Source organism: Mesoplodon densirostris, chromosome 1 (assembly GCF_025265405.1).
Source record: "Mesoplodon densirostris isolate mMesDen1 chromosome 1, mMesDen1 primary haplotype, whole genome shotgun sequence".
In the NCBI taxonomy this organism is placed as follows: Eukaryota; Metazoa; Chordata; class Mammalia; order Artiodactyla; family Ziphiidae; genus Mesoplodon; species Mesoplodon densirostris.
In genome coordinates this window covers 176604731-176632152 of record NC_082661.1, presented here as the reverse complement: position 1 = coordinate 176632152, position 27422 = coordinate 176604731, and the positions used below count along the sequence as shown (strand labels likewise).

The 27422-nt window shown below is 40.4% G+C and overlaps 1 protein-coding gene across 2 annotated transcripts; it reads right to left on the bottom strand.

The window, feature by feature from the left end:
- Positions 1–976: 976 nt before the first annotated feature.
- On the bottom strand, positions 977–21982 carry PLA2G12B (phospholipase A2 group XIIB). 2 transcript variants are annotated; one of them, XM_060091945.1, is made up of 4 exons: positions 21772–21982; positions 10837–10925; positions 7196–7361; positions 977–1098 (listed from the first exon to the last, which is right to left on the bottom strand). In XM_060091945.1, the coding sequence occupies exons 1-4, from the start codon at positions 21980–21982 to the stop codon at positions 977–979; spliced, it is 588 nt and encodes a 195-aa protein (XP_059947928.1). The 2 variants fall into 2 exon arrangements, with proteins under 2 accessions (XP_059947928.1, XP_059947936.1); XM_060091953.1 differs by having other exon boundaries at positions 977–1095.
- Positions 21983–27422: the final 5440 nt, after the last annotated feature.

Here is a 27422-nt window from a genome sequence, read left to right as displayed (position 1 = left end):
CTTCATTTGCCAATCCCTGACTTTAGTGGCCCTTAGGCCTCACAGTGCATCAGAATCACTGGGGAGTGTTTTTAAAATACCAACACGTAGGTACCACCCCCGCCCCCAGAGGTTCTTTGGCTTTTTAATGCTCCTCAGGTGACTCTAATCTGCAATCAGGGCTGAGAACCATAGTTTAGGGAATGGCCCTCAGTCTCTCACTCCCCTCAGTCTCTCACTCCCCTCAGTTTTCAGGGATTTTCCTAGCTGTCTTCAGTGGCAGTTTTTACCAAGTGCTTCTCAGATCTTAACAGGACACTAATACCGCTTAGTAATTGGAAATTTCAACAGGAATAGTTCAATGAAGGAAAAAAATGGAACCTTAGAGGCCTAACGCCATCTGACCTCTACCTCCATTGGCTTTAATCAGGTAAGCCTCTGACCTTGCCTTGTTCTTATCTCTTAAGCACCAGTGGGAGTAACTGTTATCATTGATGGAACTTACCAGGTTGGGTTCTGTTCTCTTCTAAGTGAAATGGAAGCATATTGGTGATAATGGAATTCATTCACCTCTTTTCAAATTTTCTAAAAAGTACACTTTATTAAATGTGAGATGCTTACTGGCAGCTGAAACATGGACCAGAGGAAAGTCATTGCCTCCCAAATGGTTGGACTCTCCAAAATTTCACTTATGAATATAATTATTAATTCCAGGAATCCTGGTATTTTAGTCTTTAAGAACTGAATTTCCAGGCAAATATGTCTTGGTTGGGGAGACCAGTGTTAAAGTGAAGCATAGTCTTCAAATCACTCCATGTCTTTTTTCCAATTCTCCTCAAGCGATGACTCGCTTTTCAGCTGTAGAATAGTGTTTCCTTTCTCCTGCTCTGCGGTATCCAAACTTTTGGAAAAAAGAATGAGACACATCTGCCGTACTACCATCTCCCAGACTGATGGCTGTGGTGTCACTCAAAACGGGAAAGGAATCACCTCTTCCTCATAAGTCTTCTTTCTCCTCTTCTGCACAGATGCAGGCTGCCCGCTGACTGTTCATAAAGGGCCGGCAGCCCAAGGTCCATACAGTGTTGAACACAGTATCAGCCAGAGAATCACAGGCTACTTGAAAAAGATTAAGAGAAATATAAAGGTTAATATACAAGACTACCCCAAGTAGTCTGAGTAATTTTGAAGAGGCAGCGTATTTCCAAGGATAACATGATACCCAGAGGAAAGTAGAGGCAGGGATGCAAATACAGAATTAAAATGAAAAAATAGATTTAAGAGAAGCTTTTTCAGAGGAGCTTCTATCCAATCTAGTAAAGCAGAACACACTTCGGGATGCCCTCCTTTTATGGGCCTCCATGTAGAAACCATGATTAGCAATCAGAATGCCCCACATCACTGTGCTCACGCCATGGAAAATTTACCTTTTTTTTTTTTTTCAGAATACTCCCTCAAATAACACTACTATGTTTCCTATAGCTTTCCCTATTCAAGTGTGGGTTGAATAACCAGGTTGCTAATATTTCGTGGAGGATTTTTGCATCTGTATTCATCAGGGATATTGGCCTGTAATTTTATTTTCTTGTGGTATCCTTATCTGGTTTTGGAATAGGGTAGCGCTGGCCTCTTAAAATGTCTTTGGAAATGTTCCCTCCTCGTCTGCTTTTTGAAAGAAGGATTGGTATTAATTCTTCTTTAAATGTTGAAGCCATTTAAATGGCTGACTAATTCTTCTTTGAATGTTGAAGCCACTTTAAAAGTGAAGCCAAGGAGTTTCCCTGTTGGCGCAGTAGTTGAGAGTCTGCCTGCCGATGCAGGGGATGTGGGTTCGTGCCCCAGTCTGGGAAGATCCCATATGCTGCGGAGCGGCTAGGCCCGTGAGCCATGGCTACTGAGCCTGCACGTCCAGAGCCTGTGCTCCACAACGGGAGAGGCCACAACAGTGAGAGGCCTGCGTATGGCAAAAAAAAAAAAAAAAAAAAAAGTGAAGCCTCCTGGTCCTAAATTTTTGTTTGTTGGGAGATTTTTGATTACTGCTTCAATCTCCTTACTAGTAATAGTTCTGATCAGATTTTCTATTTCCTCATGATTCATTCTTGGTAGGTTGTATGTTTCTAGGAATTTATCCATTTCTTCTAGAATGTCTAACTTCGTGTATAATTTTTCACGGTAGTCTTTTATGGTTCTTTGTATTTCTGTGATATTAGTTTTAATGTTTCCTCTTTCATCTCTGATTGTATTTATTTGCATCCTTTTTTTTTTCTTGGCCAACCTAGCTAAAGTTTTGTCTATTTTATCTATTTTATAAAACAGCTCTCAGTTTAACTGATCTTTTCTATTGTCCTTTTAGTCTCTATTTCATTTATTTCCACCCTGATCTTCCTTATTTCCTTCCTTCTACAAACTTTAGGCTTCATTTGCTTTTCTTTTTCTAGTTCTTAGAGGTGTAAAGTTAGGTTGTTGATGTGAGATCCTTCTTTTTTTTGATGTTGACATTTATTGCTATAAACTTCCCTCTTAGGACTGCTTTTACTGCATCTCATAAGTCTTGGTATGTTATATTCTCTTCTGATTTCTTCTTTGGCATATTGTTGTTCAGTAGCATGTTGTTTAATCTCCACATTGTTCTCACCACTTCTCTTCAATACTGTACTAGAAGTTCTAGCCAGGGCAATTGGCAAGAGAAAGAAATAAAAGGCATCTAAATTGAAAAGGAAGACAATATGCAGATGATATTATCTTGTGTACAGAAAAGCCTAAGGAATCTACTAAAAATTTCTTGGAACTAATAAATGAGTTCAGTAAGGTTGCAAGATTAAAGATCAGTATACAAAAATCAATTGTAGTTGTATACATTATCAGCAAATAATCTGAAAATACAATTAAGAAAACAATTCCCTTTATAATAGCATCAAGGGATTTCCCTGGTGGCACAGTGGTTAAGAATCCGCCTGCCAGGGCTTCCCTGGTGGCGCAGTGGTTGAGAGTCCGCCTGCCGATGCAGGGGATGTGGGTTCGTGCCCCAGTCCAGGAAGATCCCACATGCCGCAGAGCGGCTGTGCCCATGAGCCATGGCCGCTGAGCCTGTGTGTCCGGAGCCTGTGCTCCACAACGGGAGAGGCCACAACAGTGAGAGGCCCACATACCGGAATAAATAAATAAATAAATAAATAAACTGAAAAAATAAAAATAGAATCCACCTGCCAATGCAGGGGACACGGGTTCGATCCCTGGTCCAGGAAGATCCCACATGCTGTGGAGCAACTAAGTTCTTGTGCCACAACTACTGAGGCTGCGTGCTGCAACTATTGGAGCTCGCATGCCTAGAGCCCATGCTCTGCAACAAGAGAAGCCACTGCAATGAGAAGCATGCGCACCGCAATGAAGAGTAGCCCCCACTTGCTGCAACTAGAGAAAGACTGCATGCAGCAACAAAGACACAACACAGCCAAAAAAAAAAAAAAAGCATCAAAAAGGATAAAATACTTAGGAACAAGTTAAACAAAAGAGTATAAGACCTGTCCTCTGAAAACTATAAAACATTGTTGAAAGAAATTAAAGAAGACCCAAATAAGTGGAATGATATTCATGTTCATCGATCAGAAAACATAATTTTGTTAAGATGGCAATACTCCTTGGGACTTCCCTGGTGGTCCAGTGCAAAAGAATCCACCTTACAATGCAGGGGACACGGGTTCAATCCCTGGTCAGGGAACTAAGATCCCACATGCTGCAGGGCACCTAAGCCCACGCACCACAACTACTGAGCTTGCACACCTCAACTAGAGAGCCTGCGTGCCGCAAACTACAGAGCCCACGTGCTCTGGAACCCGTGCACCACAACTACAGAGCCCATGCGCCCTGGAGCCTGCGCACCACAACTAGAGATGAGAAAACCCACATGCCACAACTAGAGAGAAGCCTGTGCACCATGATAAAGAGCCCATGCACCGCAATGAAAGATCCTGCATGCCTCAGCAAAGATCCCGTGTGCTGCAGCTAAGACCCAAAGCAGCCAAAAATAAATAAAATAAATAATAAATAAATCTTAAAAAAAAAAAAGATGGCAATACTCCTCAAAAGGATTTACAGAGTCAACAAGAGTGCTATCAAAATTCCACCTGCCATTTCTTTTTTTTTAATTTTTATTTATTTATTTTTTGGCTGTGTTGGGTCTTCGTTTCTGTGCGAGGGCTTTCTCTAGTTGCGGTGAGCTGGGGCCACTCTTCATCGCGGTGCGCAGGCCTCTCACTAACGCAGCCTCTCTTGTTGTGGAGCACAGGCTCCAGACGCGCAGACTCAGTAGTTGTGACTCACGGGCCCAGCCGCTCTGGGCCTAGCCGCTCCGCGGCATGTGGGATCTTCCCGGACCGGGTCCGAACCCGTGTCCCCTGCATTTGCAGGCAGATTCCCAACCACTGCGCCACCAGGGAAGCCCCCAACTGCCATTTCTTGAAGAAATTGACAAGCTGAACCTAAAATTCATATGGAAATGCAAGAGATCCAGAATATCTGAAGAAATCTTGAAAAAGAACAAAGTTGAAGGACACTTCCTGATTTCAAAATTTACTACAAAATTACAATAATAGGAACAGTGTGGTACTGGCATAGATCAATGGAATAGAATTGAAAGTCTAGAATTGAAACACTGCAATTATGGCAAATTGATTTTTGGCAAGGGTGCAAAGACAATTTATTGTGGGAAAGAATAGTCTCTTTCAACAAATGGTGCAGGAACAAATGGTGGGAAAGAATAGTCTTTTCCAACAAATGGTGTATGTCCACATACAAAAGAATGAAGTTGGACCCCTTTCTTACACAAAAATTAACTAAAATGTATCATAGGTCTAAATATATGAGCTAAAACAAAACTCTTAGAAGAAAACTTAGGAGTAAATCTTTGTGACCTTGAGTTAGGCTAAGCCTTTTTACATATGACACCAAAAGTACAAGAAAAAAATTTTTTAAAGGATAAAATGGACTTAATCAAAATGTAAAACTTTGGGGCTGCAAATTATATCATCAAGAAAGTGAAAAATCAACTCATAAAATGAGAGAAAACATTTGCAAGTCATATATCTGATAAAAGATTTGCATCCAGAATATATACAAGAAGTCTTATGACTCAATAATAAAAAGACAAATAACCCAAATTAAAAGGGGGCAAATGAATAGACATCTCTCCAAAGCAGTTATTTAATAGCCAATAAGCATATAAAAAGATGCTCAACATCATTAGCCATCAGGGAAATGCAAATCTAAACCACAATGAGATATAACTTCACACCAACTAGGGTCTGTAATAAGATAGATAATAACAAGTGTTGACAAGGATGTGGAGAAATTGGAACCATAATACATTGCTGGTGGGAATGTGAAATGGTATAGCTGTTTTGAAAATCAGTTTGTCATAAAATTACCATCTAACCCAGAAATTCCCCTCCTAGATATATATCCAAGAGAAACGAAAACATGTCACCACAAAAACGTGTACATAAATGTTCATACCAGAATTATTCATAATAGCCAAAAAGTGGAAACAACCCAAATGTCCATCAATTGATGAATGGATAAAGAAAACATATTATATCCATACAATGGAATGTTATTCAGCAATAAAAAGGAATGAAATACTGATACATGCTACAATATGGATAAACCTTGCCAAGTGAAAGAATCCAGTCACAGAAGACCACATATTTTATGATACCATTTATATGAATTGTCCAGAATAGGCAAATTTATAGAGGTAGAAAGCAGACTAATGGTTGCCTAGAGCTAGCCATGGGAACGATGTAGTGGGACTGCTAATGGCTCTAGAGTTTCTTTTTGGAGTGATGAAAATGTTCTAAAATTAATTGTGGGGCTGATTGCATAACTCTGTGAACATATTTTTAAAAGCAGTTAAATGTTTGAATTGTATAGTATGTGAGTTATATCTCAATAAAACTGAACAGCAACAAAAAAATGAAGAATCAGAGTATTTCAAGCAGAGGGAACTGAAGAGGCAGAAAGATTTGCGCCATCAACCCACATAGTTTGGAATAGCAGAAGTCAGGAAAGAAATCAGAAATAAGCAAGATGATGCTGGAGAGGTAGGCTAGGACTGAATCAGAAAGGGCTATGAATGTCATGCTAAGGACTTGGATTTAATCCTAAGGAAGAGGAACCTATTGAAGGACTTACATGGAGGGTGGAGATGATCAGATTCGTCTGGTATGAAAATATACCTGCTCTCTATGGGGTCAATAGATTGGATGGGACCCAGAGATTGTGTTAATCTGTAGTAACCAGGCAAGTGATATATCAAAGAGATATTTAGGAGAAAGAATCAATAGGATGTTGCTTGGAGGGAGTAACTTGACCTGACCTTAGATTAGCAGCAGGCACTTTTTCACCTTTTGTAGGTACAGATAGAATGATACTCTCTTTTACAGGGCCTAATTAATTATTCATATTTTCAAGCCCTCACACATTCACTTCAGGACGACACTCTAGACATTGATCTATAACAAGATCCAAGATTCTTCCTGTGGCTGACTTTCTCGGTGGCATGGGGCCAGCTCTTCATAAGCCTGAATTTCAAACTTCACTGTCTAAAAATATACAATGCTAATACCTGGATGTAATGTTCGGGCTTCAGAAACTAAAAGATTACAACTTTTCCTAAGGTAAATTAGGAAAAAGAAATTACAGAATCAGTGCTAGAAATTAGGTAGGTAAGCAGTTGTTTGAAAATAATTATCCTCAAAGATATAGAGACCTTTACACAAAAAAGATAGATTTTTAAATTAAAATTCTTTCCCTGATGAGAATAAAATAAGAAAAAAAAAAGGCTTAAACCCAACCACGTAGTCCTATACAGAATAATTCCTGATATGGAAAATTATTTAACAGTGGAATGGATAATGAAAGCCAGTTGGGCAACTCTTGCTCTGTCCTTAGAGGATAGATTTTGTTTCTCTGGGAAGGCTTTGGTATGGCCCTGTCCATCAGGAGTGGTGCCAGCAGCTCCTGGGCAGGACAGCAGGAACTTCAGTGAAGGATTGCCCAGAATCTTCCTTCCCCCTTGCTTGCATTGTTCACAGAGTTCTATTATGAAAGATCAGTGAGCTCTGATGGTCTCTTTGAGTAAAAGGGCTCTGGCTACATTTCTGTGTGAAAACAGGAACAAAACTCCCTGCTCACGGGTAGATGCACTTAAGAGTCCTACCTTCTATGTTGGAGACAAAGCCCAGACTCCGCTTAAGGTCAGAGCAGATAGAGTGGAGACACCATCGGAATTTTGCATCACAGCGATACTTGTTGGCACCGCAAGTGTCATAACAGACGTCCAGCTGGTTGCAGCACTTGGTCATTGCTGGAATGCCCAAGTCCATCTGAGGAAAAGTGAAGGAAGAAAATGCCACGTTTAGACCAAGGACCTTAGGCAACCTTGCCTACCTTGTTCTCAAATTCCTGTTACAGATTCAGATCAATTCAGAAGCACCGATGACTGGAAAGAATACATCAGGTTGACAGTCACAGGATGCTAAGTTTTGATCATGATCTAATTATTAGTTTAATAACTTTGAATGGCCCACTTTTCTTCTTTTTCTTTTAGGGTTTAGTAATTTTCAAATTCACAGGCCACTATAGTGCTAAAAATAGAAATCAGAAAGTTAGGCAAGAGGGCATAGCTTCAAGACTTGCAAATTCAACTAAAACCTATGCTAAATGAGATTTTGTTTAAACAAAAGATTCCAAGGCTCAGAAGTATGAAAAATTAAGCCTCAGTTCATGAAGAGGTCACCAGCATTTATCAGGGATCCATCCCATGCAGCACTGTTTTAAGTATGTGTATATGTGTTTGTATGTGTTGAGGAGCAGAGTGGGGATAGAACATAGTTCCCGACCACAAGGGGACTATGATCAAACCACAAAGTAACACACACACACACACACACACACACACATTTATAAAGCATCCTATAAACAATTACAAATGTGTCATAAACTAAGTTCATAAACTGCCACATGTAGAGTTACCAAACAGGAATTTTTTTGAAAGGATTATTAGAGATGATGGTAGACTTAAGATACAGCAGGTAAAGAAAGGAAATAATGAGCATATCATATATGAGCAAGTCAACTAGTTTGTTTAGTCTTTCAAGGGTCTTTTCAGGGTGATGTATTATATATTTTTATTTTATATATATATATATTTTTTTAATTAAGGAGAAAGGCAAGTTGATAGATGGCCTTGACATCCAAAATAGCAAGTTAGATTTGATAAAGACTCTTGAGGAAGGAAGGGACATGATACAATAAGTGATTAAACAAGAGTAATCATTCTGTGGTTTATAAAACAGATGAGAACAGGGTGAGTTTAAACATGGATCTTTTTTTTTTTAAACATCTTTATTGGAGTATAATTGCTTTACGATGGTGTGTTAGTTTCTACTTTACAACAAAGTGAATCAGCTATACATATACATATATCCCCGTATCTCTTCCCTCTTGCGTCTCCCTCCCTCCCTCCCCATCCCACCCCTCTGTGTGGTCACAAAGCACTGAGCTGATCTCCCTGTGCTATGCGGCTGCTTCCCACTAGCTATCTATTTTACATTCGATAGTGTATATATGTCCATGCCACTCTCTCACTTTGTCCCAGCTTACCCTTCCCTCTCCCCATGTCCTCAAGTCCATTCTCTAGTAGGTCTGAATCTTTACTCCCATCCTGCCCCTAGGTTCTTTGTTTTTTTTTTTTTAGATTCCATATATATGTGTTAGCATACAGTATTGTTTTTCTCTTTCTAACTTACTTCACTCTGTATGACAGACTCTAGGTCCATCCACCTCACTACAGATAACTCAATTTTGTTTCTTTTTATGGCTGAGTAATATTCCATTGTATATATGTGCCACATCTTCCTTATCCAGTCATCTGTCGATGGACACTTAGGTTGCTTCCATAGACATGGATCTTTTGCAGTTCTTCTCATAATATATACATAGACTTGGATGGAAGCTGTGAAAATCTGATTTCAAGATATGGGTGGGAATTGATTAACCAGCTATCATAGATTCTTTCTTCTTGGGTCTCCTTAAGTGTTCTCTTGCTTGAACTTTTACTACAAGACCACCTAGAGCAGAATATGGACTTTGGTAGTTTAAAATGCCCTTTTAAGCAAAAACCAAAACAAAGCATTATTACATTAAGAGATAATCTAACTCATTAGACTAGGCAAAGGCCTGGACTCAGCAATTCTGGGTAAATTCCCATCATCTGATACCTGAAGCAAACTACTTTGCTTGCACCTCACCCCTAAACCTAAGAATACATCATAACAGAGGTAACAGAATTAGATGAGTATAGTGGCTATCGTTCAATTCAACTCAATTGGAAATTCTTGAACTAGTTCTAAATAATATTTGTACCAGTAAACAAAATGACATTACTCCCAAAATAGAGTGCATACCACTTCCTTAGCTACTAAATTGATATCAAGTAAAAGATATTAGCCAAAAATACATTGTTTCTCTAATGTATATTTGGAAGGATTGTTTTCTGTGTCCATTCACATATTGATGATTGTGGACCAGGTTAGGCGTACAGCTGTGAAGGTTGTTCAGTGAACAAGAGTGTCATATCTAAGGGGGCACCTTCCCACAAGACATCATAGATTTATATATTTATTAAGAAAAATATCCAGCCAGTGGCAGGCATTTCCTTTTCTTACAAAATCAGTATATTAAGCTTAGTTTCTTTTTTTTTTTTTTTTTTTTTGCGGTACGCGGGCCTCTCACTGTTGTGGCCTCTCCCGTTGCGGAGCACAGGCTCCCGACACGCAGGCTCAGCAGCCATGGCTCACGGGCCTAGCCGCTCCACGGCATGTGGGATCTTCCCGGACCAGGGCACAAACCCATGTCCCCTGTATCGGCAGGCGGACTCTCAACCACTGCGCCACCAGGGAAGCCCTAAGCTTAGTTTCTGACAAATGGAAGAATACCATCTTGAGGAAAGGGAACTTTTTTTCAATTTGCACAAAAATGCTACATGGGTGAGCAGCATTTTAGTTAGAAAAATAAACATTATGCTGCTTAGAAAATGACTACAAAAATCTTTTGAACCAGCAGAAAAGTGAAGTTTAGCCTGATTAAGACACCAACTAAAGGCATAGCTAAACTATGATTTTAGATATGAAATCCTTCTACCTACATTTTACATGATACCTCTTTTCTAAAGTGAAAAAGGTAAAAGGGCTTCCAAAGGGTCTTAAAAGAAATTAATTATTCCTTGTTTTTAGAGGAAGTCGACAGTTTGAGAAACGGTCAGAGGCAAAATGATAAATGTTTAGCCAGTAGCTGGTTGTGTGTATGGGCGTGTGGGGGGGTGGAGGTGTGTTTGCAGGTTCCTATGATGTTAATACTCCAAACATAGTTGATTTGACGGTACCGTCACCAAGTCAGCCGCTTGCAAAAGTGCTGAGGATACAGCAATCAGCCCTCACTGGTCCTGGTCAGTACCAGTTTGCTCCAGTACATCACTGGAAAGTCTCACCAATTTAAATAAGTCAAACTTGTCAGATGTATTTCAAATTAAGTTATGTTTGGTTCACTAAGGCTCAGCTGATATTTGCATTGGTGCTTTCAGAGTTCACCACACAACGGCTTATCTGGGGGATAGCTGCCTCTGAGGAAAGGAAATCAGAAACTTTCTTTGAAAAATACCTCCCTTTCTCTGTATCCAATTTAAAATACTAATCATATTTCTCAGTCATGTTCCTTAAGTGTTGAGTTCCATAAGTGGTAACTCTTGGATTAGTTTTAATTAAAACCAACCAACTAAGAAAACAATGGTGGTGTACATACACTTTCTGGTACCTTGAGACCCAGGAAATAGGAACTGCAGCCGTTGGGCTCCTGAGGCTTGTATCCAGGTCTGGGCATTGGTGCCTTTCCTAGCAGGGGAAAGAGAGGAAAGAAGCGAGAAGAAATGTTTAGAAATTAAGCATTTGGGAACATTCATCAAATAAAAATGATCTAAAAAGCATGTTCAGTTTTTCCTTTAAAAGTCACTGCTCATGGGACTTCCCTGGTGGCACAGGGAAGAATCCACCAGCCAATTCAGGGGACACAGGTTCAATCCCTGATCCGGGAAGATACCACGTGCTGCGGAGCAACTAAGCCCATGCGCCACAACTACTGAGCCTGGGATCTAGAGCCCGGGCTCTAGAGCCCGCAAATCACAACTACTGAGCCTGTGTGCCACAACTACTGAAGCCCACACGCCTAGAGCCCGTGCTCCGCAACAGGAGAAGCCACCGCAGTGAGAAGCACACGCACCACAACAAAGAGTAGCCCCCACTCGCCGCAACTAGAGAAAGCTTGCGTGCAGCAGCAAAGACCCAACGCAGCAGAAAATAAAATAAATAAAGAAAAAAATTTTTTTAATTAAAAGAAAAAGTCACTGCTCCTCACCAGACTTAAATTAGGTGGTGATGATGATTATGATGACATCATAAAAGAGTAATAATCTTCAGACCAGGTTGGCGTTTTTCTCCAAATATTGAAGAATTTTATGAGTGCTTACTTACTAACAATTCTAATGTTTCTTACATGCACGACCTTGAAGATAAGGTCTGTGGCAAAACCAAACTGAAACTCAAGGTTTCTCATTCTTCTATCCACTGTAAGACCACATACTATGCACAAAGACCTGATCATACACTTAAGGGATCAGAATTAAAACAGTACCACAGGGCTTCCCTGGTGGCGCAGTGGTTGAGAGTCTGCCTGCCGATGCAGCGAACACGGGTTTGTGCCCCGGTCCGGGAAGGCCCCACATGCTGCGGAGCAGCTGGGCCCACGAGCCATGGTCACTGAGCCTGCGCATCCGGAACCTGTGCTCCGCAACGGGAGAGGCCACAACAGTGAGAGACCCGTGTACCGGAAAAAAAACACAACAACAACAGTACCACAAACTTTCTTAGAATAGCGTGAAGGAAATTTTGCAAGATTCCATAAATGCAGACAAAGCATTGTTTACCAAAGGGCAAAGAAAACACCCCAATGAAACATTTTAGGCATTTGTGTCACAGAACTAAGGCAAAACTATCTGAAAAGCTTTGGATTTCTTGGTTTCTCCTACTTGGCTTTTGGGTAATTTTATAATCTTGCAAATGCATACAGAGAAGCTTTGTCAGTGTGTCAAGGGTAGTCATTATAGATAAATATAACCTTGACCTGAGATGACCTCAGGACAGTCATCTGCAGTGAGTATTTTTATCCCATTATCCAGATAAGGAATATGGGGCTAAGAGGTTTTGTGACTTGTCTGAGTCATATAGAAAGTGGGGGGAATTGGGATATAAATCCAGATATCCTGTTTGTCTCCAAAGCCCATGTTCTTTCCCCAGTTCCTTTGCCTTGTGTAGGAGATGCAAGACATAACAGAAGACAGAGGAAATAAGCTAAGAATTAATCCTCCAAGTGAGACACATGGCATTTCCTCTTTCTTTTCTTTAATCTTCTCCTGCCAGGTATTTTATTTTCAATTATTTTGTATTATGAAATATTTCAAAACCGAAGTCAGAGAAACAAATACCCATGTACCCACTACACAAACACAATGAATGTTAACTTGCCAAACATGCTGTATTTCTTCTGTTTAATTAAATGGTGTAACTACAGTTGAAGCCCCTTTGCACCCCATTTTTCTTTTTTTTTTCCCATCTTTCTGTTTTAATTTTTAGGTACGAAGTCTATGCTTTAGAGCCCTCCCTCCTTATTATTCTTAAAAACTGCCTTCATTACTCTTGGACTTTTACTCTTGCATATGAATTTGAGAGTCCAATTAGTCTACATGAGACATGTAGATTATGTCTACAAGAGACGAAATGAGGATTTGTATTTAAAATACATTGAATTTATAGATTAATTTGGAGACAACTGACTTTCTTATAATATTCTGAATTCCCAAACATGGGCCTAATATAGCTTTCTATTTACTTAGGTCTTCCTTTATGTCTTTCAACAGAGTGTTATAATTTTCTCCATGTATTTATTATACCTCCTACATACTGTATTATTCAGATGCTTAAACAAGATAGGATATCTCATCAAGATCCAGAATTAAGGCTCAGAAGACTGGAATGATAAATCTGACCTTTTCTGGAACCCAGGCTGCTTCTAGCCTTCAGCTCTACCAGCCCTGGAATTTAGCCCTGACTCTCATGGTCCAAGATGGAGCTTCAGCCAACACATCCATATTACAAGCAGCAGGATGGAAGAAGGAGGTGGAAAGGTCAGAGCTCCTCTCTTTAATAAACACACTCCAGGGCTTCCCTGGTGGTGCAGTGGTTGAGAGTCCGCCTGCCAAGGCAGGGGACACGGGTTCATGCCCCGGTCCGGGAAGATCCCACATGCCGCAAAGCGGCTAGGCCCGTGAGTCATGGTCACTGAGCCTGCGTGCCCGGAGCCTGTGCTCCGCAACGGGAGAGGCCACAACAGTGAGAAGCCCACGTACCGCAAAATAAATAAATAAACACACTCCAGAATGCTACACAATCACTTCATCTTACTTCCCTTTGGCCAGACCTTAATCAAATGGCAACACCTAGTTGCAAAGGTGGGCTAGGAAATGAAGTTTTTCTTCAATGGAGGCAGCCATGAGCCCTGCTGGAAGTTGGGAGGAGGGCTTCTGAATGTAGAAAAGGGGGACAATAAGCAGTCTCTGCCACAGTCTATTTGGGTATTTGTTGCTGTGGTACAACATGTGTATATGATGGTGTTTCAAGGTGGCCCTCAGTGATCCCCATCTCCTGGTATTCATAACCTTGTGTATTGTCCTAGGGTTGGTCTGTGTGATCAACAGAATATGGCAGAAGTGGAGCCATGTTGCTTCCAAGATTACATTATAAAAGACTACAACTTCTGGGAAGGGTAAGCTGGGATGAAGCGAGAGAGCAGCATTGACATATATACACTACCAAATGTAAAACAGATAGCTAGTGGGAAGCAGCTGCATAGCACAGGGAGATCAGCTTGGTGCTTTGTGACCAGCTAGAGGGGTGGGATAGGGAGAGTGGGAGGGAGACGCAAGAGGGAGGGGATATGGGGATATATGTATACATATAGCTGATCCACTTTGTTATACAGCAGAAACTAACACAACATTGTAACACAATTATACTCCAATAAAGATGTCAAAAAAAAAAAAAGGCTACAACTTCTGTCATGGAAAGGTCCATTGGTAAAAAACTAAAGCTTCCTGCTAACAGCCACATGAGTTTGGAAGGAGATCTCCAGCTTCAGTCATATCTTCAGAGACTGTAATATCAACAGGCAGTGTGACTACAACTTTATGAGAAACTCAGAGCCAGAAACACCCAGTGGAGCCCCTAGATTCCTGACCCTCAGAAACTGTGTGATACAATAAATGTTTGTTATTTTCTGCTGCTAAGTTTGGGGGTCACCTGCTACTCAACAATACTTAACTATTGCAGTTGCCATTATGATTTGCATCTCTTTTTCATTACATTTTTTTTCTACGACAGCTTTATTGAGATGTAATTAATATATTATATGTTCACCCGTTTAATGTGTGTAATTCAATGGGTTTTAGCTTTTCACAGAGTTGTGAGACCATCACCACAATCTAATTTTAGAACATTTTTATCATCCCCGTACCCATCTTTAGCAGTCACGCTCCATCTTTCACAGTTCATCCATATTATTATTATGGCTGAATAATATTCCATTCTCTGGATCTACCACAGTTTGTTTATTCATCCACCATTGATGAACGTGGTGGTCATTTCCATCTTTTGGCTATTGTGAAGAGTGCTGCTATGAATAATTTTGTACAAGTATTTGTTTGAATAGCTGTTTTCAGTTCTTTTGGGTATACATACCAGAGGAGTGGAATTGCTGGGTCACATAGTAATTCTGTTTAACTTTTTCAGGAACTATCAGCAGGCTTTCTTCAGCAGCTGTACCATTTTGCATTCCCACCAGAAATGCACAAAAATTCCAATTTCCTCAATTCCCACAGTTTCACTACAATGTATCTATAGGCGGACTGTGTATCCTTACCCCACTTGGAACAATCTGAAGACTCGGGTGTCTTTCACCTCTGGAGAATTCACAGCCCTTGTCTGAATTTTTTATTTTCTTCATTCTCTATAGTTTCTCCTTCTGGGCCTCTTATACTGAATGGTGAGTCTTTTTAATCCTGTCCTTCATATATCTTAATCTCTCTTTCATATTTTCTATCTTTTTCTCTCTGTACTGAATTTTTACTAGCTTCACCAAATTTATTTTCCATTTTACTAATTATCTCTAGGTTGACTGACTGCTAGGTTATCTGCTATGTAACCCATCCACTGAGTTTTTTTCTTTTGCTGACTATAATTTTCATTTCTTGGAGTTCTATGTAAATGTTCTTTAAATCTGTGTATTTGTTTTCATTGAGTTCTGTTTTTTAATTATGTTTTCTATTGCTTCTTTTATTTCTTTAATAATTTCAAATGTTGTTATTTTTTATTATCTCCAGTCCTTGGGATGCCGTTTCATTTTTTAACGTCTACTGACTCTCCTGCATGGTGGATTATCTTTTCGAATGGTATATAATTGTTTTCAGGAGGGCTTGTTTTTCTAAATGAATTCCTGTGCCCTGTGTCACATACTACAGAGTAGTCCCTAATTGCTTTTGCTGTGGCTCTGGGAGTCCCAAGATAAGTGAGACACATGTCTTTATGTTAATTTCTCAGATTGGGATACTCACACCAGGCCACCTGTATAGATTCAGATTCCTCACCTATGCCTAGTGTATGCTTCAGGTAGTGATTTTTTGTGTGTGTGTGGCTGCATTGAGTCTTCATTGCTGTGTGTAGGCCTTTTCTAGTTGCAGCAAGCAGGGGCTACTCTTCCTTGCAGTACGCAGTCTTCTCATTGCGGTGGCTTCTCTGGTTGCGGACCACAGGCTCTAGGTGCGTGGGCTTCAGTAGTTGTGGCTCACAGGCTCTAGAGCGCAGGCTCAGTAGTCGTGGTGCACAGGCTTAGTTGCTCCACAGCATGTGGGATCTTCATGGACCAGGGCTTGAACCCATGTCCCCTGCATTGGCAGGTGGATTCTTAACCACTGCGCCACCAGGGAAGCCCAGGTAGTGATTTTTCTTAGTGGATGTTCTTTATTCCTCCTCCAAGCTCCAGCCCCAGGTGGACAGAAAGCATTCTTGCTACTTCTTGGAATATTGGATAATCCAATAATCTAATCCCTTTTAAACGGACTAGACAGTTTCTCAGGCTCTAAGCTTTATGCAGACTGTTCAGTTCCAACTTCCCAATTCTTACAGGTGAAATTTACTTTTCCTCTCTCTGTATGAGCAATAAAGCCCATTCCTCAGCCCCTGGAGTCTATATATGTTCCAGACTGACACCCCCAAGGGCCATGGCAGCATCAGCTCCTGCTACCACTTTGGCTTTTTGTTTCCCCTTCATTTCTGGAACTTGAAGTTTTCCCTTTATTTCATTCTAGGTTGAGTGTGTGTTTTTTGTTTTAATATTTTATTTCCACCCCGTCTTTCTTGTTATTTGTAATGGAGAGGTCCTGTACTTGTTGACAGAATCCACCAGCCCACCAGTAGTCCCTGCATTACTTTTCAAAGGTCTTGAGAAATATAACTTAGCATTGATACTCTACTAACCTGCCGTGTGTGTGTGTGTGTGTGTGTGTGTGTGTGTGTGTTTGTAGTACTAGGAATACGGGAATGGGTAAAGTGTATTAAATAATATTAGTAATCAAATTACACATATGAAAATAATTACACTATGTCATACAATTTAAGCGTATTGTCTCTTGGAGGTGAGACTATGGTGATTTTATTTTTTCTTCAGATTGTTCTTTTACAAATGTTCTACCTACACTAGCTTTATAGAAATCAGGAAAAAATTTTCAGTGAAGAAACAAATGTCTAAATTTGATGGTGAAATTTAACTCTTTAATAATTTCGCTGATAAAGGGCTTTTGCAGCAGACTCTGTCCAGTTTCCTGAGTTACCCTCTGCCTTTTTTGCAGTTGGTAACTCACAGAAGATAAAACTCTGATATCCCAGTTTGAAAGCTAATGGGACACCAACTATAGATACGTCCCACCTGGCCTGATATTGATGACAGTTTTTTATTTTAATATTTTACAAAAGCTGTAGAAATTCTGTTTGAAGCTTGAATTAAAAGTTCTAAGAAAAAAGGTGATGGTTTGAGTCCAGACAGAAATCAGGTACTATATCCTCATATTACAGTTGGAGCAGATTTGAGTTGTGTTGAGTCTTTTCAGTTTGATGTTTTGAGTCTAGGCATCAATAATGTACAATGTCCACAAACTAATTTATTTTTTGGTTTTGGCTATTTATAGGAGTTGGAGGCTGACCATCCGATCTTCTGGATGAGGGCTTGGCAAACACTGACCCAAGTCCAGCCCATTGCCTGTTCTTGTATAACCTGCCAGATAAAAATGATTTTTATATTTTTAAATGATTGGGGGAAAAGTCAAAACAAGGATAATATTGTGTGACATATGAAAATTATTTGAAATTAAAACTTTAGTGCTCACAAAAAAGTTTTCTTTCAGAACACAGCAACATTCATTCCTTATGTATTAGCTACAGATGCTTTCACAGAAAAAAAGAGCCGAATGTTATTATGATCTTGATGTGAGGATGGTCTTTTAAGCAAGACAAAAAATGCAGAAGCTATAAAGAAAAGGACTGATAGACTGGTTCTTAGGAAAATTTAAAACTTCTGCATAAAGTGAAACTCCACAAAACACTTAAAAGACAAATGAGGGAGTTAGGCATGAAACCCGAAAGTTCTACCCGCAGGAAGGTCCGCTGCTTCCCGGGCCCCTCTGTTTTTCTCTCTGTTTTGTCACTGAAAAATGAGTAAAAATGTCTGGCGCTTTATCACCCAGGCCAAGGGTTAAGCCTCTTAGGAGGGTGTGGCCCTTCTCCCCACCCAGCTTGTTCCCGCAGAAGTGGCTCTGTGTGCTCCACTAGAGGTCTGCCTAGGAGTCCAAGGGCCATATTTGAAGGGCACATCCTGCTTCCTGCCAGAAACCCTCAAATACAGCATGAGGAACACAACAAGGGAACAAAACAGAACTGTGACAATTTAACTGAAGCAATAAACTCTATTTCAGTCACTAAAACAGATTAAGTTACTGCATGAGGTAAGGCGAGCGACTTGTCCTGGTTTGCCTGGGACCATGCTTGTTTTAGTATTTAAAGTCCCACGTTCCAGGAACGCGCACCCCTTCCCTCCACCACTGGCAAACCTGGACATTTCCTCACCCTTCTTGAGAACAACCTTTGCTCTCTAAGTCAGTAGCTGTTTTTTTGGGGGGGGCCACAGGTCCTCTAAGAATCTGATGAAGGCTGTGAATTCTTTGTCTAGAAAAACGTATAAACTCACAGGTTCATAGAATTTTGCTCTAAGATTTCAAATAAAAAGTTTCAGATAAAAAGTTCTCCTGAAAATAAGAACGCTGATATTTAAGGATACCTTTCTTCCTAGAACTAAACCCAAGAAGAAAATCATCATGAGGTCCTTTTATCAAAGTGTGACAGTGTGGTTGATAGCTTAAATCATGATTTCCAAGACACAGAAATTCTGCCTCACAGACCTTCATAAAGGCACAGAACACCTAAATCATCACTTGATGATTTCTTCCAGAAGCTGAGAGGATGTTGTCCAGCCACTGGGATTTCATGTTTTTTAGTTTTATTTTGAAAGGGAATCTGAAGAATCCGAATGCATAGTTAACCTGTTCACCAGACTTTCTCATAACATTTATAAAATTTGTTTGGTACCTGCCATGTTCCATATGGCACTAATTCTTTATATATATTATCTTTAATTCTTACAACAGCCTTGTAAGGTAGGTATTATTAACATTAGTTATAAACATGAGGAAACAAAGGTTGAGAGACGTAACTTGCCCAAGGTCATCAACAATGAGATTCCCCACCCCCACCCCCACCCCCAGTACAAACCCCTGATTTTTCCATTACTAGTATTTCTCAAAGTCTGGTTCGAGGACCACATGTGCAGTTCCTAGCACAGACCTACTGAATCAGAATCCCTGAGATGGGAGAGGGAATTGTGTTCACATTAGTGCAGACCCCTTAAACCAGTTGTACCATGTATGCTATTTATCCATGCTGAATCTCATTACATTTACAGCCCGATCATTTGGCAAGTTCAGATGTTGTGTGTTGACCTGAAAACGAATTGTAGATACAAGAAGTGTGGAAAGCAATATTGATACGCTAGTGTAGGCTAGCAGGATACAAATATACCTTTGCCTGTCTGAACAACCTATGGGCTGAATGACCCCTTAAATAGTGCTCTCTACCTTGGTCACACTTTGCAATCACTTGGGAAACGTTAAAAATAACCATGTCTAGGTCCAATCCATGGAGATTCCCATTTAATTGATTTGGGCAGCAGGCATTTTTTAAAGCCGCCCCCCCACCCCACCCCCCAGGTGATTCTAAGTGCAGAGCAAGGTAGGAACCACTGTTTTAAGCAGTGGTAAGTACCTATCAAATGGCAATTTTTTTTCTTGTAGACTAACTGTTGCTAAATTGTTCCTTCTGACACACACACAAAAAAATTGCAGTTTTTAAAGCAGTTTTTTCCTCAAAGCATGGTCCCAGGACCACCAGCAGCAGGATCACCTGTGAACTCTTAAGAATGCAAATTTTCTGGTCCCACCCCAGACCTACCCAATCAGTATAAGAGGGGTGAGGGCTAGCAGTCCGTTTAAACAAGCCCTTCAGGGGATTTGCAGCACAGCGAGTTTCTTTTACAGAAAGAGAAGCTTTGTGCACAAGAAGTGTATCACAAAGCAAACAGAGACTCAGTTAGTTATTAGGCGTTATCTGTTCAAAAGCCTCCTTGATCCACAATCAACTTGAGAAGAAGTTCTGTACTGCCTGGGCACAACCTCCAGGTTCTTGGCTCTGCTGCGTTCCAGAGGTAACAAGGCTTAACCCCCTATTTCCTACGTGTTTTTCAGACCCCTGGTCGGACAGGTCCTGTTTGGTAGAGTGAGTGGAGTTATTTGTGTTCCTGTAATCTCTCTGTTGACTATTCCCATCCCCCACCCGTGGCTGCTGCATCGACTGACCCAGGTGCAGGCTTGCAACCAAAATTTGCTAAAATCTTTTAACGCTGTTTTGCTAGAGAAAAAGAGGGTTTGGTTCTCGTTTACCTTAAAAAAAAAAAAATCCTGCGGTTATCTATTTGCTAAGCCACAGACCTAAGTCTTGTGTTGCCTCCAGGAAGGAAAATAGCACCAGTGTTGATCAAATATCTGAAGTGAGTTAACCCTTTCCTGCCCCATCCATGCAAACTAGGTGAGAACAGTCCCTGTGACAAGGCATCTCTGCATTAGTCTAACACACCTTGGACAAAGACATTGCTAGCGGTCCAGGTGGGTCCTAGCACAGATTTATCCTATGGAATCTTCACAGAGACGCTGCAGCTTCCTTTTCTCAACATTCCCCTCTGAGATGAAAGCTTCTGTGCTGTAAAACTTTGGGTTCTGGAGGATTAACCATGGTCTCTTCGTCACTCCCTGTTTATAAGGAAGGGATTTCCCCCGCTCAAAGGTAAAAAGGTACTGCGAGGCTGTTTGGGTGAGTCCAGCAAGTGTGTAGCTCTTTTGAGTCTCTCTCCAAGCTGAGTTTTATCTGTTGAGTGTCTGGAGAAAATATTTCTCAAGTGTTTTCCTGTTAGGCTAAACTCACCATTTTCATCTTTTAATCCCATGATGAAACATCTGATAAACTAAACAGTGAAGCAAATGCTGTATGAGGCTGTGTATCTTTCAGAAATATTTTCGTTTGCGTTTGAAGTTACCCCTTGCCTCCCAGCTGCAAGGTCCAGGGCTCCACGTTCTGCTCCCATTACACTGAATTCCAGCGCAAGGTGAAGGAAGAGCTGGCCACAGGGTCTGTTCTTTTGCAGCCAGACCTGCATGCAGGCTCCCATGTACCCTCTTTACAACTCAGGTGAGGTAGTGCTCCTACCCAATTCAGTTCCACATCCCCAGGCCTGCTGGTGGACAGAGGCAGCTGGCAGACACCCATCCTACCCACCAAAGGACTGCCACTGCTGACTGAGGCAGGGACAGCTCTCTTGTGGGGTGAGGGGTGGGGGGTTAGGCAAATTGATCAGAGACTGACAGATCTGGAAGGAAGGTGTGAACTGCATTCAGGGGGAGAGATGAATCCATTTCCAAGCTAGGAGCAGAGTAACTGAGGAAGCTCAGAGTTTTCTGGCAGAATTTTCCCTGAATGTTCAGCTTAGTTTCCATCCCTAGGAACACCTCCCTAAGACACCTCTTATTCCTTCTCCGCACCCTTGCCACCTTTTCCTAAGTACCTACCTGCCTCACAATAAACCCATTAAATTGTCCCCAGGGAAACAATTCTCACAAAACTCCTTGGAATAGGTTTGCCAGATAAAACACAGGAAGCTCGGTGAAATTTATATTTCAGATAAACAACCAGTAATTTGGCACTATAAGTGTGTCCCAAGTATCTCACATATTTTAACAAAGTTTTGGCTGTTTATTTGAAATTCAAATTTCATTGGGTGTCCTATATTTTTAGTTGCTGAATCTGGCACCCCTCAAAGAGGTGGATAACAGGAAAAAGTGCATGACAGATTGTGGCCCTGCTCAGGTTCTTCACAGGTCCACCAGTGACAGTCTCACCGGAAGAGAGACCGTGCACTCACCATATCGGCATCTGTACTGACAGACTCCATTTTTCCCTCCCAGCAGTTCCAGAAAGGAATCGAAGTAGCTGTTGACAGATTCAAAGCTGCCCCGGATGTGCCGAAGGCCCCAGTCTGAATAGGACTCCTCTGCGTCAGGGCTGGTGTCACTCTGAGCCAGGCCACCCTCCAGGCTGAGCCACAAAATCAAGAAGCTAGTGGCCAGCGTCATCCTGTAGCCAGGTAGGTAGTGAGGTCCCTCCTCAAACCCCAGCCAGTGTCCCAGGAAGTCTGGGTACACGGCCAACCGGCCAGATGCCGAGCAGGACTGGGAAAGGAATTATCTGGAGCACTCACTCTGTGTGTTCCCCAGAGGTGGACTTTAAACACAGCTATGGAGGTTGGGATGAGATCAGGGCAATTAGAAAGGGCAAAGGTTAGGCAGTAGGAGAGCCTATGTGAGGGATGGCCAGTGAGGGAGAGAACACTTCAGAGCGGATTCCCCGGCCCTGGAGCAGGGGGATGTTAGCCAACTTTTCAGAGCCATGAGTTGTGGAGCAATTGGAATTCTACCCCCAACCAGCTGGTTAACCTATGGATTAGTTACAAGTTTGGTCCCCTGGGACAGGCCTCTTGACACAAAGGACGTAGCCGCACCCCTAAGCCAGTCACCTACATATGGTAACTAGGGAGATGTAGGGAGATGCAGGAAGATGTATAAAGGACTCAGGAGGGCTTCCCTGGTGGCGCAGTGGTTGAGAGTCCGCCTGCCGATGCAGGGGACACGGGTTTGTGCCCCGATCCCGGAAGATCCCACATGCCGCGGAGCGGCTGGGCCCGCGAGCCATGGCCGCGGAGCCTGTGCGTCCGGAGCCTGTGCTCCGCAACGGGAGAGGCCACAGCAGTGAGAGGCCCGCGTACAGCAAAAAAAAAAAAAAAAAAAAAAAAGGACTCAGGAAAACCCCCGTGATGGTGGGTCAACAGTGCCACCTGTACCAATGGTCTGGATATTGTCAGAGTTTGCTCTAAGTGTGCGTGATGGGAGGGTTCAGATGTAGGACCCCAGCTTCTGCGTCAGTCAATGCTTGGCTCTCAGACTCAGTTCTCTAATCTGGCAGAGCTCCTCATCAAAGCCATCCTAGTGCTGAGGCATTTTTGCCTCTGTATTTACAGCAGTATTTTTATTTACACTCAGCAGCGTCTGGTATCTATAGATTGCCCTGAGATAGAGCTGGGGGAACTCAGCGCTCTTAGTGTTGTTCTTCCATTGAGTTGCTTAAAAGTCAGAGAGTTTATCAGAAACGCTATTTGAAATTTTAGGCTTTAAAAGTGTTGACTGAAGTCTAGTGTTTTGGCATCATGTTCAGTTTATACTTTGCTTTTAGTCATGTGAAGAAATAAATTCCATCCATGAAATCACTAAGCTAAAAAATGATGGCTTTATGGACCAAATGAGTCACTTAGCTTCTCTCTCAAAAGTCTGGAAAGCCCCAGAGAAAATAATGAATTAAATTTCTTCATTTTAGATAAGAAATGTATTTGTTTAAAGACTCAGACTCCAGGAAGGTAGTAGTTATAAAATATATCATATGAACAGCAACAATGCCACCAATATTTTAAAGTACCTACAATTTTTAAAACCACTGTGTGTGTGTATATATATTTTTTAATTTCACATCAATTCTACGAAGGAGGGTAAATACCATTCCCATTTGAGAGGTGAGAAAACTGAGATACAAAGGTTAAATGACTCAGTCAAAGATAAACAGGCTATCAAGGATAAGAGCTGAGGGTCAGAACCAGCTATTACATAATCTGGGGCGCCCAGTCAAAATGAAAATGCAGAGCTCCTTTTCAAAAAGCAGGGAAAAAGTGCCATTAAAGGACCTAAAATACAAAGTTTTCCTTTTAAAATGTTTTATTGTGTTATCACTGTTGTAAAATATAATTGGGTAATAGTGATAACTGAGTAACAATATAAACTTGTAAACTGCAAAAATATTTTTGGCAGCATAATCTTATATAAAACGATATGTAATACTTTATTAATATATGATGTGATTGATCATTTTTCTGACTTGCTTTTCTGTAAATTCATCTATTAGGTCATTAAAATTTATACTTTTAATAACTTCATTTGCAGTTCATACAATTGAAAGCAATGTCAGTTGCTCTTGGCAAATGCAAGGTCATAAATAATATTTGATAATCTTTAATTTTGAGAAGGCTCTGCTGATCCAGCTCTTACCGGAGCTAGTAATAGTATTTTTCCCCCATTTCTTGATACCTTAAAATTTTTTGTAATTGCAGTAAACTATTCATAGTTACCATTTTAACTATTTGTAAATGGACAGTGCAGTGTCTTTAAGTACATTAGGTACATTTACAATGTTCAGCTGTCGTCACTTTTTTTTTTTAGCTGTCGTCACTTTACATCTCCAGAAATTTTTTATCATCCCAGATTGAAACTCTATGCATATTAAACAATAATTCCCCATTCTCCTTCTCCTTCGGCCTCTGGCAACCACTATTCTCCTTTCTGTCCATATGAATTTGTCTATACAAGGTACCTCATAGAAATGGCTCATACAGTATTTGTCTTTTTGTGTCTGGCTTGTTTCACTGAGCATGTTGTCAAGTTTCATCCATGCTGAAGAATGTGTCAGTACTCATTACTGTGAACAATGCTGCTGTGAAATTAGTATACAAATACCTGTTCGAGTCCCTACTTTCAATTCTTTTGGGTACATAGCTAGAATTGGATTTGCTAGATCATATGGTAATTCTACATTTAACTTTTTGAGGAATCATCATATTGTTTTCCACTGTGGCTGCACCAGTTACATTGCCCCCAGCAATGCACAAGTGTTCCAATTTCTCCACATCCTTACCAATGCTTGTTATTTTCCTTTTTTTTGACAACAGCCATCCTAATGGGTATGAGGTAGTATCTCATTGCAGTTTTGATTTGCATTCTCTAATGATTAGTGATATTGAGCACCTTTTCAGGAGCTTTTTGGTCATCTGTCATCTTTGGAGAAGTGTCTATTCAAGTCCCTCTTTGCCTAGTGTTTTTCCTCAGTGTTATTGAGATATAACTGGAATATAACATTATGTAAATTTAAGGTGTACATCATGATGATTTGATATTTATATATATTGTGCAAGGATTACCACAGTAGGGTTAGTTAACACCTCTATCACTTCACATAATTATCATTCCTTTTTGTGGTGGGAACATTTAAGATCAATTTTCTTAGCAACTTTCAAATATATAAGAAAATATTGTGAACTGTAGTCAATGTGCTATAGACTACATCCTCAGAACTTAAAAAAATTTTTTTACTGGAGTATAGTTGATTTACAATGTGTTAGTTTCAGGTGTACAGCAAAGTGAATGAGACATATATATATACATATATATATATATATATATACACATTCTTTTTCAGATTTTTTAAAAATTTTATTGGAGTATAGTTGATTTACAATTTGTGTTAGTTCAGCTGTACAGCAAAGTGATTCAGTTATACAGATACATATATTCATTCTTTTTCAGATTCTGTTCCCATATAGGTTATTATAGAATATTGAGTAGAGTTCCTTGTGCTATACAGTAGGTCCTTGTTGGTTATCTATTTTATATATAGTAGTGTATGTATGTTAATCACAAGCTCCTAATTTATCCCTCCCCCTCCACGTTTCCTCTTTGGTAACCATAAGTTTGTTTTCAAAATGTGTGAATCTGTTTCTGTTTTGTAAATAAGTTCATTTATATCATTTTTTAAAATTAGATTCCACGCGGGCCTCCCTGGTGGCGCAGTGGTTAAGAGTCCGCCTGCCGATGCAGGGGATACGGGTTCGTGCCCCGGTCTGGGAGGATCCCATATGCCGCGGAGCGGCTGGGCCCGTGAGCCATGGCCGCTGGGCCTGCGCGTCCGGAGCCTGTGCTCCGCAACGGGAGAGGCCACAACAGTAAGAGGCCCGCATACCACAAAAAGAAAAAAAAAAAAAAAAAAAAAAATTAGATTCCACATATGAATGAAATCACATGATATTTGTCTTTCTGTGTCTGACTTACTTTACTCAGTATGACAATCTGTCCATCCGTGTTGCTGCAAATGGCATTATTTTGTTCTATTTTTTTTGACAGTCATAGTCTAACCAAGTTTATTTTTATTTTTTATTTTTATTATTTTTTTAACATCTTTATTGGAGTATAATTGCTTTACAATGGTGTGTTAGTTTCTGCTTTATAACAAAGTGAATCAGTTATACATATACATATATCCCCATATCTCTTCCCTCTTGCATCTTCCTCCCTCCCACCCTCCCTATCCCACCCCTCTAGGTGGTCACAAAACACCGAGCTGATCTCCCTGTGCTATGCGGCTGCTTCCCACTAGCTATCTATTTTACGTTTGGTAGTGTATATATGTCCATGCCACTCTCTCACCTTGTCACAGCTTACCCTTCACCCTCCCCATATCCTCAAGTCCATTCTCTAGTAGGTCTGTCTTTATTCCCATCTTACCCCTAGGTTCTTCATGACCTTTTTTTTTTCTTAGATTCCATATATATGTGTTAGCATATAGTATTTGTTTTTCTCTTTCTGACTTACTTCACTCTGTATCACAAACTCTAGGTCTATCCACCTCACTACAAATAACTCAATTTCGTTTCTTTTTATGGCTGAGTAATGTTCCATTGTATATATGTACCACATCTTCTTTATCCATTCCTCTATTGATGAATATTAAGGTTGCTTCCATGTCTCAGCTACTGTTCTCCATAGTGGCTCCACCAATTTATATTCCCACCAACAGTGTAGGAGGATTCCCTTTTCTCCACACCATCTCCAGCATTTATTGTTTGTAGATTTTTTGATGATGGCCATTCTGACCAGTGTGAGGTGAAACGTCATTGTAGTTTTGATTTGCGTTTCTCTAATAATTAGTGATGTTGAGCATCTTTTCATGTGCTTTTTGGCTATCTGTATGTCTTCTTTGGAGACATGTCTACTTAGATCTTCCCCTTTTTTGATAGGGTTGTTTGTTTTTTTGATATTGAGCTGCATGAGCTGTTTGTATATTTTGGAGATTAATCCCATGTCACTTGCATCATTTGCAAATACTTTCTCCCATTCTATGGGCTGTCTTTTCGTTTTGTTTATGGTTTCCTTTTCTGTGCAAAAGATTTTACATTTAATTAGGTCCCATTTGTTTTTTTTCTGTTTGTTTTTATTTTCATTATCTAGGAGGTGGATCAAAAAAGATATTGCTGTGACTTATGTCAGAGAGTGTTCTGCCTATGTTTTCCTCTAAGAGTTTTATAATATCCATCCTTACATTTAGTTCTTTAATCTATTCTGAGTTTATTTTTGTGTGTAGTGTTAGGGAGTGTTCTAATTTCATTCTTTTACATGTAGCTGTCAGTTTTCCCAGCACCACTTATTGAAGAGATTGTCTTTTCTCCATTGTATTAGGTTGGCCTAAAAGTTCCTTTGGTTTTTAAGTAAAAATAAAAGACACAGTTTTCATTTTCACCAAGAACTTTATTGAATAATGTATTCACCGTTTTTTCCCACTACCTTCTGCCATTTTTCAGGCAACTTCATAATTCCATCTTCCCAAAACTTTTTATCTTTTTGAGCAAAGAACCATTCCAGATGC